Source organism: Miniopterus schreibersii (assembly GCF_964146895.1).
Source record: "Miniopterus schreibersii genome assembly, chromosome: 12".
Taxonomy (NCBI): Eukaryota; Metazoa; Chordata; class Mammalia; order Chiroptera; family Miniopteridae; genus Miniopterus; species Miniopterus schreibersii.
Window position 1 is genome coordinate 36,694,528 of NC_138112.1, and position 13,703 is coordinate 36,708,230.

At 47.9% G+C, this 13,703-nt stretch overlaps 1 protein-coding gene across 2 annotated transcripts in view; it reads left to right on the forward strand.

Moving 5' to 3' along the window:
* CLPB (ClpB family mitochondrial disaggregase) overlaps nt 1-12,985 on the forward strand; it is a 135,002-nt gene extending 122,017 nt beyond the window's left edge. The window contains exons 10-16 of one of the 2 annotated variants that reach the window (XM_081154147.1): nt 1,273-1,317; nt 1,672-1,833; nt 7,343-7,499; nt 8,325-8,398; nt 8,561-8,680; nt 8,880-8,984; nt 9,384-12,985. In XM_081154147.1, coding sequence (XP_081010273.1) covers nt 1,273-1,317; nt 1,672-1,833; nt 7,343-7,499; nt 8,325-8,398; nt 8,561-8,680; nt 8,880-8,984; nt 9,384-9,632 — 912 coding nt within the window. In that variant the 3' untranslated portion in view covers nt 9,633-12,985. The remainder of the gene's footprint in view (nt 1-1,272; nt 1,318-1,671; nt 1,834-7,342; nt 7,500-8,324; nt 8,399-8,560; nt 8,681-8,879; nt 8,985-9,383) is intronic. The other variant, XM_081154148.1, reaches the window with a different exon arrangement.
* Nucleotides 12,986-13,703: the final 718 nt, after the last annotated feature.

Consider the following 13,703-nt stretch of genomic DNA (forward strand, 5'->3'; position numbering starts at 1 on the left):
TTAATAACTCTCCCAAGCCCTTTCCCACCTCTGAGTTAGGTCCTCTCCTCAGGCCCCTGGTGAGACTAGGAGAGGAAACAAGGACCTGTGTTACACAGGAAAAACTACAGCTCAAAATGGGGAGACAGCATATCCAAGGCCACACAGATAGTGGCAGAACTGAGACTGGAAGTCAAGGCCCCTGGCTGCCAGCTTGGGGCTCACTCTGTACCTCGGATACAGAGTGACAGGACAGAGGAAAAACCAGAAGTACATCACTGAGTGAATTTCAGACCAGAGACTGAGCTAAGGCCTGCATTTCAGATATAGATACCTCCCTCCCAGCATCTTGGCACCCCATCATCCTCAGCTCTCAAGAGACCTGTGGTCAGTGAGTGTGCTCTCTCAAACAGAAGCATGTGCCAGTAAGAGAGAAGCCAGGGCAGAGTGTGGGGAACCCTGGTATGGGTAGAGAGATAGCACCTGTGAATGCCTTTATAACTCCCTAAATTCTTCATGAAAAGAAGTGTGTCCTCTGCCTGTGTTGACTCACAAATGCCACACTACCCAGTGTTCTCTTCCCTGGGGCTAATCCTGGTCAGACCTCACCTCAGAGGACCACTTCCTTGGAGATCACCCCTAGGCCCAGCAGTGGTGAGAGAAAGGCTCCAAGCTACGTTATGAGTGACTTTTAGATGAAATGAGGAAACGTAAATAAATTAAAAGGTTTATTTGTTTAAAAGAAAAGTAAACTAAAGGGGCATGTGCCCACACGGACTTGCAAAGGTGAGAGCAGGGCACCATGGACCTGTCTGGCTATTTGTTGCTCCCCTACATGTCATCATGATCCACGCTGATCATGACTAAATTTGTCCATGTCTGCCTCGCCACTGAGCAGTACCCCTCAAGGCCAGACACCAAGCCTTGTTCACTGTTGTAGCTCCAGTGCCCAGCACACAGGCATGCGCTCAGGAAATGTGGAGTGGATGGAAGAACAGGGGCTGGGTGGATGATGTGGTAATCAGACCAAGAGAAGCCTGCCTGAGAAAAGAGACATCCTGGGCCAGATTTAGAAGAGCAGACATATCACTTAGGTTCGTTAACGCAGGGACTGGAATCATGTAGGGAATGATGACAGAAAAGGAGGCAAGGAGCCAGAAAGAACATATCATAAGAATGGGATAGATCTTGAGTTGGTGTGGTCTGAAAGCCTAGAGGATATTTGAGATACTCTTCTCCTTAACCCTTCCCTCTGCCTTACTGCCAGTTGTACTCCTGCTTGTTTCCACACAGGGCTTCATCAGGCTGGACATGTCTGAGTTCCAGGAGCGGCATGAGGTGAGTGAGAGTCCTCGGGAAAGCGTGGATTGGAGGGCCTGGGTATTTTGATGTGGCTTGTCATTTGAGCCTGAGATCATTCCAGCAGCCTTGGGATTTGTCCTTTGGGGGCATATGTGTGCAGCATATGATCTCTTTGCATAGGATTTGCTCTGAAGAATAAACGTAGAAAAGATCTATCTGTTATCCCATTGTGGCAGGAATTCTGCCACCCCAAGAGACAGCCAACACTCCTTGTTGAGATCGGCAGTCTTAAGAGTGTATATAAAGCCATCTCCCCGTGCTTCCCCCAAATTGGAAACTAAAAACATGGAAAGGCCTTTATAGCATAGCATATTTCCTTCTTTTCCCCAGGTGGCCAAGTTTATCGGGTCCCCACCAGGCTATGTCGGCCATGAGGAGGGTGGCCAGCTGACCAAGAAGCTGAAACAGTGCCCCAACGCTGTGGTGCTTTTTGATGAGGTGGACAAGGCCCATCCAGATGTGCTCACCATCATGCTGCAGCTGTTTGATGAGGTGAAAGTCAGCTTGGGCCAGAATGGAGGCAGGGACACCTAGAGGTATGGGGGTCTGTGAACAGTAGGAACTAAGGACCCAGAGGCCTGTCTGATCATTCCTCGACTTGCTGCTCCCCTTTGTGTACATTGGGAGCACTTAGCAGATGTGGCTTCACCCCCTCTCTGAACCAGGGCCCAGGCCGGGCTCTCAAGAGAAGACCAGCACTGCCCAAGAGTAGAAATTTCGTCACTGTCCAGGCTACCTTCCAGAGAGACAGAGTGGGGCAGAGGTGCAAGGAGAGAGAGACCTGAACTTGTAGTTCCAGCTCTGCTTCATCTGTAGGCATCAGGGATCTCATGTGACAAACAAGAAGGCTGGATCCAAGATAAGCTCCAAGAACCTTTCAGGCTCATGGAGCTCTTCTGAGGAGCTCCAAGTTCATCACAAATGAGAAAGCGAACCCCCTCCCACCAACCAACACACACACACACACGTGGAGTAAGTTCTAAATGAGGAGAACCCCTTTTATTCAGCACATTCTATGTACTAGGCTGTGCTAAAGACTTTACAGATGGTATCACTAATCATCACAACAGCCAGGCAAGGTAGAAATAATCTCATTTTTTACAGATGAAGAAATTGAAGTTCAAAGGTTATAAATGACTTGCCCAAGGCCACAGAGCTACTATGTGGAGGACCCAGGATTGGGCTGCAAATATATCTGATCTCAGAGCTCAGTTCTCCCCTGTATCACTCCTTCCCTTGAGCTGGGGAGGGAGAGCTTATAATCATGGAGAGGGTGACCTCCACCTTTTCCAGGATCTGAAGAACCAGGATGAGCCTTCTCTTCTGCTCCCTCGCAGGAGCTATATTAGTCAGCATGTTGCCAGATGGAGTCCAGCCCACCTTTACCATTTAGCCCCTCCAGCCCAGGGAAAACAGGAAGGAGTTTTGCTTCCCATGTCACAAGTGCACTAGATGAGGTGCATGAAGAAACTCCCCCTGGACCAAATAGCAGACCAGGTACCAAGCCAAGAAGACCCACATTCAAACATCCCTACAGCTTCCCACCACCTTCCCCACCTGGCCCAGCATCCTTACCCCTGCCTGAGTTTTGTCACTGTCTGCCTAGCTCCTCAATTACTCCCTATCCCCAGACCCTCTGCTGTGTAATGAAGACCAGTCCAGATGTCACATATTCAGTTACACCTGTGCTCTGAGACCTCCTGCTCTGTTCCAGACTCTTGATGGGATTCAGGTATTCAGCTATGTACCAGACCCAAAACCGCCCTCCAGGACTCCCTGCCTGGTAGACAGGTGGAAAGGACACATGATAATAGTTGATATGTTTGTACTTTATATACCAGGTACTGTTCTAAAAAATTTACATGGAGCAATTCCTTTAATCCTCCCAACAACCTTATGAAGATACTTATTATTATTGCCTCCATGTAACAAATGGAGAAACTAAAGTAGACAAGTAATTCATCCATGATCACATAGCTGCAAAGAGGAAATCCAGGTTCGAACCCAGGCAGTCCAGTTCCAGAGCCTGCAGCTTAAATAATAATTTCCATGCAGCTGGGGCCAGATGAAAGGTAGATTGGCAGTAAAGCATTCACAGGAAGGGAGAGTCCAGCAGCCCATTTGGCCTCTGACATCCCTGGAGAGGTACCTCTGATGGCCTCCTTGGCCCAGAAGGAAGGAGAGCAACTGCTGACTGAAATACAGTTGGCCCCACATGGAAGCCCTGTCAACCCCTCCCCTACTGCTGTCATTCCACGACTGCTTTTTGGGAGTTGATAATTCCCTTCTGCAGCCCCCACTAGCCCACTTCAGTTTCTGATATTTATGCCCTTGGTTCCATTGACCAAAGCTGCCATCTGAGTTTACTTAGCCAGATATATGCATATGTGCTCCTGAGGACAGGGACCTTGTCCTACTCCAACCATTGCCAGAGCCCACAGCATCAGGGAAATGCTCTGTTGACTAATGTAATTCAGTGGTAATTCAGCAGACCTTCCAAAGATGAATGTGTTTGACAGGTGAAGAGAGTGGAGAAGGGCCAGCAGCAGACATCAGATACGTAGAGCATAGGGGCATGAGGCAGCCTGCCCCAGGAACTACATCTGTTCAGTACTGCCCAATGCAGAGGAAAGTGAGAACAGAGTGGTGGCGATGACATGGGTTATATAGATTGGAGCCAGTTAAAATACCAGGCAAAGGAGCATAGATTTATTTGGTGGATCATAGGGAGCCTTTAAAGATTTTAAACGAGAGAGAAACATGGTCAGGTTTTCATTTTATAAAGTTCTTGTTGGTAGCTGTGAGAGGATGGAAGGAAAAAGAGAGCAGTGAGGAGATTGTTGAAGAGTTCAGGCCTATCTAAAGCCGGGCCTGGGATGGGGAGAATTACTAGGAGGTCAACTGTGCAGGGCTCAGTGATTGGATGGGAAGAGAGAAGGAGGAGCCAAGGAGGAGAAGCGGCAGGATTTCTGACCTGGGTGACTGGACTGCTGTGCTGCCATCAGCTGAGGCAGGGAATGCAGGATGAGCTGCAAATTGGCGAGGAAGGTGGGCAGCTGAGGTTTGGAATTGTTAAAAGGCATGCCTGAGAGACAGCCAGATGGAAATGTGTAAGCGGTCATTCATCAATCAGTTGAAGAGGTGTGGACTGGAAGCTGAGATTCAAAAATGTTCCAGCACAGAGAGGGTAATGGAATTCAAGGGAAAGGATGAGATTTTTCAACTAGGGAGAGTGTAGTGTGCAGAGAAGAGGAGAGGGCTAAAACATGTCACCTATCAGGAAAGAGTCAAAGGGGGAATTGGTAGAGAGGTAGTAGGCAAAGCAAGGGACTATGGTTCAATGTGGGACAGAGAGGGACACAGACAAAATAGTCTCTGCCTCAGTGTTCATGAATGAGTGGGGGAGACAGGCAACAAAGAGCAGTTCAGCCCACTGTGGTGAATGCTGCACAGAAGTAGCAAGTGCTGGGAGTGGTAGGGCTACCTAATCCAGTCTGGGGGCATGAGAGAAGCCCCGCATTCCCACCCAGCCAGTTCTCCCAAGCCTGGGTCCAGAAAGCAGGAGCCCTACTGTTCTCACCAAAACACCAAGCAGGGCTAAATCTAGTGATGGCCCAGGTGACCCTGGAGCCAACAGCACAGGGCCAAAGTCCTAGGAAGAGACAGGCCCCCAAGGACCCCACCCTCTGTTCCTCCCTTCAAGGATAGAAGCAGTGGGAAAAAGCCCCAAAAACACTGGGGTCAGCATTTGTGCCCCATCCAGGAGGATGTCATTGCTGGGAAGTGGGACAGTGTCAGCTCCCTCTTTGGGACACATCTTTATTGCCAAGGACTCTGAAAACAAGGAGACATGAAGTCACCCTTGGGTCAGTCATACAGTGCACCTGCTCCCCTCACCCACCCCAGACCCATCCTCAGGCCCAGTTATGAGCACAGATCTCTCAGAATGAAATTGCCACTAATTATTGCTCTGGCCAGCATAGCAAAGTTTTTACTTAGTCCTCAGGAATGAGCTCTGCAAACAGTGTCATATGCACGCACTTGAGCATGTCACACACTCATGCAGACCTGGTCCCCACTAAGGAGTGGATTCTGTTGTATTATAAGCCATAAGCAGGAAGGTAATGGCAAAAGCTCAAGAACAGCCATCTATGCCTTTGCCTTCCCCTTGTCCCACCCCAAGGCAGGGATGGGAAGGTGACCAGGGTCCTGGATCATGAGGCCCCTTTTGAATAGATCCCCTTGGAGGCCTATGCAAGGGCCAGTGTAAAGAGAGGCTGAAAAGCACCCAGTACCATGCCCAGCATACAGTAGGTGTTCAGGTAATGCACATTCTTTCCCATATTGTGTATGAGGACCAAGGCTGGTCTACCATTGTAGTTTTGGAAGCAAGGAATGCCTGTGAGCCAGGCCAACAGGGAAAGGGAAAATCTAGAGGATTGGTTACCGGCTGAGGCTGGGGCAGGCAGGAGCAGACAGACTGAGGTCAGACCTATCCTCCAGAGTCAAGTTATCTGGCCTGGCAGGAGCTATGCTCTGTCTGTAACCCAGAGGAAATCCCAGGCAGGTTTCCCTCTTCCCACACCTGTCCCAGTTGCTTCTCTCCGGCAAGGATCAAAGGATGCAAACTAAATTTGGCAGAATTCTGAGAAAATTTTATTTAGGGAAAGAAAATTTTATGGAGCCTCATTTATCCAGCACTGTTGTTGGGACCGTGGTAGCCTGGTGCAGAGGGAAGGGCATGGCTCTGTGATCAGTTTGAGCCTCAGCTCTAGCTATGAGACCTTGAATGAGTTACTTAACCTCTCTGAGCCTCAGTTTCTCTATAGAGGTTGTGAGGATTTAGGCATTCACCATGCCGGTACTGAGCACTTGCAATGCACCAGACACTGTTCTAGGACCAAGTGAGAACAAGAGCCAGCCTCTGCCTTCTTAGAGCTTCTAGTGGGTGGAGTGCAATAATGCACAGAAAACATTAAGCAGGTCCCTGTGGTGGAAGTGCCCAACAGTGTCCACTGTTGTTCCATCAGTTCCTTTCAGTGACACCCTGCTCATTGCTTTTGTTCTAAATGACTGCAAAGTGCTGTGGTACAGTGATAGACGAGGTTTGCTGCGTGGGTGGAGCTCCTTGCCCTTGAACTGAATGGCCCGGGCAGCCATACCTTTCTCACTCTTCTGTCTCTTCCCTGTGCTGTTGCTCCTTTTCTCTTTCTTTGGTGCATCTGTCTCCAGTATAGATGCTTTCTTTTATGTCTCTTCTAGAAAGAGCTAAAGATTCCAAGGAAACTTCCCAAGTTTGTTAAAGGAGAAGCGTTTTTTCTATCCCTCTCTATTTCAATTCATTTTATTCATTTTGATTCAACAAATATATAAGTGTTTGCTACAGTAATAACAGTTCAGAACATTTGCACAATTTTAATAAAGACAGATTTGCTTAAAGAGAAAAAACAAAACAAAGAACATTTCCACAACTTGGTTAATTAAGGAACTTTCTCCAGTATGACCATATCTAGTCCTCACAGTGGCCCAGTGAAATACCCTCCTCTGAACTACAGCTATCTGGGCTTCCCCTGTCATAACACTTACTGCACTGACTTGTCATTGCTGGTTTCCTGAGTGTCACTCCTCTAGACTGGGAGCGTGTTGAAGGCTTTGTGGGTCCCCAGTACCCCAACACAGATCCTTGACTAGATTGGGCTTCCAGGAAAGTGTGTTGGATGGATGCATATGAAATCAAGCTGACGTCTGGGTGCCAGGGATGATTAGGCACCCTGATTGATGATACAGCAAATGCGTTCTCACCTGGAGGTGCTCAGTATGTGAAGCAGTTGCAGCCCATGGTAATGAGCACTGCAACTGAGGTGTGAGATCGGTGCTCAGAGAATCCAGGGAGCAGCTCACTCTGCCAGGGGTGGGGGAGACATAGGGTTCTGGAGAGACCTCCTGGAAGTGGTGCCCAGTCTTATAGCTCCCTAACTGTGCAGTCGCTATTCTTTCCCAGGGCCGGCTGACAGATGGAAAAGGGAAAACCATCGACTGCAAGGACGCCATCTTCATTATGACCTCCAATGTGGCCAGCGAGGAGATCGCACAGCATGCACTGCAACTGAGGCAGGAAGCTTTGGAGATGAGCCATAATCGTATCGCTGAGAACCTAGGTATGGCACATGGCCTGAGCTGTCTAGGCAACTGGGCAAGTGCCCAGGCCACCAGCACATCTCTTGAGGGCAAGGATGGCACTGGGGTCCTAGGCCTTGGTGAGGGTGCTGATAGACAGTTTTGCCCCTAGCTGGCAATGACCAGAGACCAAGCACCATGCCAGATAGTGGAGGGAGACAGAGACAGTGCCCTCACTTCCTCAATAAAGCCCCAAGTCTCAGGTGACAGGAAGGTTCCAGACAGAGAAATGGACAGAGCCACCCTAGGGTGAAGGGCCAGGAAGAGGCCAGGGTTTTAGGGGACTGAAGAGACCCATCCTTAACAGAGATGCTTTGGTGCAACGAGGAGACAGCAGATCAGAAACTATATGGCGATGGACACAGCCTTTTTCAGCTGGGGTGCCTTCCTGTGTAGGCAGGCTGGAGAATGCTGGAGAGGAGGAGTGCATCAGACAGGAGGTCATATCTGTCACTTTTCCATTTGGAATTGAACCCTCCAGCCCCCTTCTTCCAAGTCAGAACTCAAGTCTTGGTCCTGACTTTCCTTTTCCCTCCTGTTTCTCACACAACTTCCACCCTAAGGAACCCCAGGTTTTGTAGCACATGAGAGCTGGAAGGGCCTCAGAAAGTGCCCATTCCAGTCCTCTCGTTGTTCAGGTAAGAAGATGAGGTCAAGGCCCAGAGAGCCCAAGACATTGACCAGGATCACACAGATCATCAGGGACAGGACCAGGGCTCTTTTCATGGACAGGGTCAAGGGGCTGGCACATCTCTTAAAGGTCCCTGGGTGTGGGGAATAGGTAGGTTATGATTCTGTTTCTACAGGGGATGTCCAGATTAGTGACAAGATCACCATATCAAAGAACTTCAAGGAGAATGTGATTCGCCCCATCCTGAAAGTAAGAGGTTTTTGTCCTTCCTGCTGGAGCCTTGGGTGAGGGGATCCCCTTAGCCATCCTAAAGCTATGGAAGCCCCCATGTCTTCCCCATTGGGGTCCATTAATTGCCTTTACCCCCATCTGGGTGACTGAGTTCACCCGACCCCTTATCTGGCTCTGCAGGCTCACTTCCGGAGGGATGAGTTTTTGGGACGAATCAATGAGATCGTCTACTTCCTCCCCTTCTGCCACTCGGAGCTCATCCAGCTAGTCAACAAGGAACTGAACTTTTGGGCCAAGAGAGTAAGAGTGGGGACTGCCCATGAGTGGGGATGGGATATCTGCCCACTGGGAACACCACCTCCCAAAAGGTGGAGCACAGTGGTATGGGGCCGGTGGCCCTGAGGCACAGTCTCTCACAGACCCAGGCCTCAGGCATGAGTGATGAGAGATGGAAATCCCTGAGCTACATGCAGACATGCTCCTCTCTGACCTTTCTCAGGCCAAGCAAAGACACAATATCACACTGCTCTGGGACCGCGAGGTAGCAGACGTGTTGGTCGACGGCTACAATGTGCACTACGGCGCCCGCTCCATCAAGCATGAGGTGAGCACAAGAGCCTAGAGAAGTGAGGTGCCTCCACATCGCCTTCCCTGGTGCCCCCAGCCCAGTCCCTAGGCTCCCTGGCCTGGAATTGTTCCTGCCCAGAACAGATGGCCCTATAAAATCAAAACCACAAAATGCTCAAGTCAAACCCTGTTCTGGAGGGTAACCAAGTATGAACCCCTACCAGGATGGGGAACTGAGTTGGGAACCTCAGAAACTGACATTGAGTTTTTAGCACAGTCCTGCAAGCTGTGTGTTGTTAGCCCTTTGCAGATGAGAAAACTGAAGCTCAGTATAAGTACTTGTCCTAACAGTAAGCAATAGAGCCTGGCCTTCAGGCTCAGGCCCCAAGCTGGCCCAGGCCTCAGCAGTGACAACCACTTCACCTGCCACCTGCAGGTAGAGCGCCGTGTGGTGAACCAGCTGGCGGCCGCCTACGAACAGGACCTGCTGCCAGGGGGCTGTACTCTGCGTATCACTGTGGAGGACTCAGACAAGCAGCTACTCAAGAGCCCTGATCTGCCCTCAGCCCAGGCAGAGAAGCGTTCACCCAAGCTGAGGCTGGAGATCATCGATAAGGACAGCAAGACCCACAAACTGGACATCCGGGCACCACTACACCCTGAGAAGGTGTGCCACACCCTCTAGCATCTACCTACCTGCCTAGTGCCCTCAGCATTCAATAAAGGCCCCTCAGCTGTGGCATGGCAACTGACCTACCCTCCCCTCATACATCTTGCTCCTCTCCACTCAGCCTAAGGCCTCTTACTTCCTCACAGCCCCTGTAAGACCCCTCCTCAGTCCCCCAAAGCAGGAATTTTGCCCTCTCCTGCCCCCTTTGTTGTGGGTCCAAAACTTGATAACAAGTCTCCAGGAGAGGAGCTTCCCCTCCACCCCTTTCAAGGCAGAGAGGAGAGGGAGGTCCCTTATCTCTGGCCTTCAGCATGATCCCCATGCCCCAGAGTCTGGAACTTTATCATGTTCCTTGGAAGCTCAGAAGTATGGCAGCTAAGAACAGATCTGGCTGGAAGAAGATAGGGGCCAGACTGTGACCTGCCACCCCCTGCTGGCCCTCAGAATGTCTCCACAGAGTGGAGAAAGAGTATAGAGGCCCAGACACAGAGGTTCTTCAGTTTAGGCTGTAGCTACCTCTTTCCCATGCCCTAAAATTCCAAGGGAGAGGGACCCATAGAATCCTTCCCCCTTCCACTGCCATATTATAGCTACTGTTCCTCCTCACCCTGCGTTCTGGGGTCAGGCCAGACCAGGTTTCTCCAGCCTTGGAACTAGGCCAGTGTAGAGCACTTCTAGGAGGAAGGCTGACTGGGTCACCACCCTGGCCTGCTCTGGGACTCAACAGTAGTACCAAATGACCCAAGTAAGCTCAGCACTTGGGGCCTCCTTCAGCCCTGTCTACACTGCTGTCCTAGCTAACTTAGCCTGGAATAAACAGCTCCCCCATGCAGTCTCCATGTTAGTCACTAAGCAGGAGGTCTATACACCATCCCTTGTATTTCAGCCTCAGCTTGCTGGACACAACAAGGCCTGGTATGTCCTGGGCATCATCTGCAGTAGCCCCCATTGGTGATCACTGTATCACCCTCCCCCTGCAGGGCCATTTCAGAACCCTCCTTTGGTGTTAGCTCATCTCTTTCAGAAAGCAGAAAGTGGTAGGAATCAAAGTCCCTTGGGTGATGGAAGAATGTCATAACAATATGGTGGGTATAAGACAGTCATAAGCCAGGATGGGGGCTCCAGCAGATGCTCCAGCAATCACCATCTAGCCCCTCAAGGAGCTGTGTCTGCTGCTCCCTACCTCAGTGACTGCTGTTTTGTTTTTCTTAAAATAATTTTAGACTTACAGAAAGTTGCAAAAATAGTAGAGTTCCCATATACCCTTCATCTAGCTTCTCCTAATTTGAACATCTTATAAAACCATGGTATAATTATTAAAATCAGGAAATTAACATTGGTGCAGTTTCGCTAACTGATTTGTGGACATTCAGATTTTGCCAGTTTTTCTGCTCCTGGTGTTTTTTTTCTGGTTCAGGACCCAAGGCAGGTTCAGGATCCTGCCTTGCATTTTGTTATCGTGTTTTCTTCGTCTCCTTCAGCCTGTGATAGTTCCTCTGTCTTTCTTTGCCTTTCACGACCTTAACACTTTTGAAATGTCCAGGCTGGTTGTTTTGAGGTGTGTCTACTGTTTTCACATGATTAGATTGAGGGTCTGCATTTTTGGCAAGACAACCCCAGGAGTGGTGCTGTGCCCTTCTCAGTGTCTCCTAGCAGGGGATAAACTTAACTTTGATCACATGGCTGAGGTGGTATGTGCCAAGTTTCTCCATATAAAATTAGAAATTTCTCCTTTGAAATTAGTAAGAATCTTGTGAGAAGATACTTTGAAGCCATGCAAATGCCTTATTTGCCCTTAGAATTTTGCCCACTGATTTCAGCATCCATGAATGGTTCTTGCATACAGCAAGTATGAATGTTCTATTTGCCTAATAATGTTTTCTTATTCCACTATATATATATTAATTGGTATCCTACTGTATTCTCCTTCCCCCCATTTATTTATTCAATAATTTATTTATAATAGTATAAACTGATGGATATTTGTTTTCTTCTAAGGGTTATGATCTAATACTAACATAGTTTATTTTGCTCTTTTAGGCCTAGATTTGGCCATTGGAACCCTTTCAGGTTGGCTCCTGTGTTGTTTCAGCATTGCCCCCATCATTTTTTTAGCACTTTCTTACTTTCTGGCTCCACAAGATATTCCAAGATCACTCATATTTTTCTTGTTCCAGCTCTGACATCAGCCATTTCTCCCAGCAGCACCTGGTTCCTTTTATTCGAGATGATACTTAGAGACTAGGATCTGGGCACTGGGTATATTCATTGCTACTGGAGTGTCATTTCTTCTAGGCCCTTTCAGCACACAGAACTAGGTAATATATGTATATATGTTAACACGCATCACATCTGAATTTATCATTGTATGTCTCTATCTGTTTATTATTAAAAACCATGAGATCATATTGGTATCTGCAGTTGCAATCCAATATCACAGAGTCTGACTGCCATTACTATGGTTTTACTATTCTTATTCTGCTTTTCCTCTCCTGCTATCTCCATTTCTTCTCTTTTCCTTCTGTTTGGTGTTGGATAAAATTCTTTTGCCTGGCTGTCAGTCCCTTGGTTAAATCAACTGTCACCAAGAACAGCAGGCGTATAAACCAGATAACTTTTATACAAGAAAACCCATTGGCCATCTTTCTGAAAGGAGGGTAGGGGACTGGGTAGGCCCTCAGTTTCTAAGGAACTTACGTATCACTTCTAGAGATTCTTAGTTAGGCCTCCTTGGTGATGTTGGATCCCTGTCTTATACTTCCTTAGCATCCTAGGCAACACTCAGCTCACTTACTTGTTTTATATCTGTCTTTGTCACCAGAATGTGATCTCCAAGAGTGCAGATACCAGTTGTTCAGCTCACTATCTTATTCTTAGAACCTGGCACAGTGCCAGCACATGAGGATGCTCCAGGTATTTGGATGAATGATGGGCCCTGGGGAAAGCACAGATCTTCACAGTAAGTCCCAGGACAGAACAGTGTTACTTGTTCACTAAACACACATTTATTTGTCATGTGCTTGTGGCCAGGCAGTAGAACCTGCCAGGATAAACCCCTAAGCGAATGGGGCAAAGTAAGACCCAGAGACACCTTATTGAGTATCCTAAAATGCATAAGGCTGGACTGGGAGATGAAAATGTAACACCAAGCCCTAGCCGGTTTGGCTCAGTGATTAGTGCGTCAGCCCGTGGACTGAAGGGTCCCAGGTTTGATTCTGGCCAAGGGCACGTACCTTGGTTGCAGGCTCAGGGGTGCGAGCAGGAGGCTACCACTCAATGTGTGTCTTTCACATCGATGTTTTTTTTCTCTCTCCCCCACCCTTCCACTCTCTAAAAAACAATGGAAAAAATATCCTCAGGTGAGGATTAAAAAAAGGGAAAAAAAAGAAAATATAATGCTGACACCTTTACTGTTCAAAAAGAAAAACTCAGAGTTGCGTAGTGATTGTTTTAGAAATTTAGAAAAAGCACACATTTAAACCATAATAATACCTGAAATGGCCTAATAAAGATAAATTTTCTCTTTGAAAACACCAATAAAATAGATAAAACCACCTTAGCCTGATAAAGGGGAGAAGAGCAAAAAGATAAAATAGGATTAGGAATGAGGAATCAGACATAACCATATATATATGGAAGAATATAAAATAATTTTAGGAATGTTCTATGGCAACAAATTTTAAAACGGCAAACAGATAATTTTCTAGCAAACACTGACCCAAGGTATTGTTTGAATGGACAAGTTAATTGCCAAAGAAGAAATTGGAAAGGTGATTAAAATTTTATCCTTTTAGAAGATTGTTTTCTTATATTTAAACTTTTTTATTGATATGGAAAAATGCATAGATCACAAGTATACAGTTCAATTATCACAACGTGAACAAAAAATGTACATTGTATTTATTTTTAAATCCTCAGTGGGGATATTTTTTCCATTGCTTTTCAGAGAGCATGGAAGAGAGAGAGAGAAACATTAATGTGAGAGAGAGACGTCAATTGGTTGCCTCCCGCATGCACCCTCACCCGGGCTTGGGAATGAGCCTGCAACAGAGGTACGTGCCCTTGGCCAGAATCGAACCCCGGACC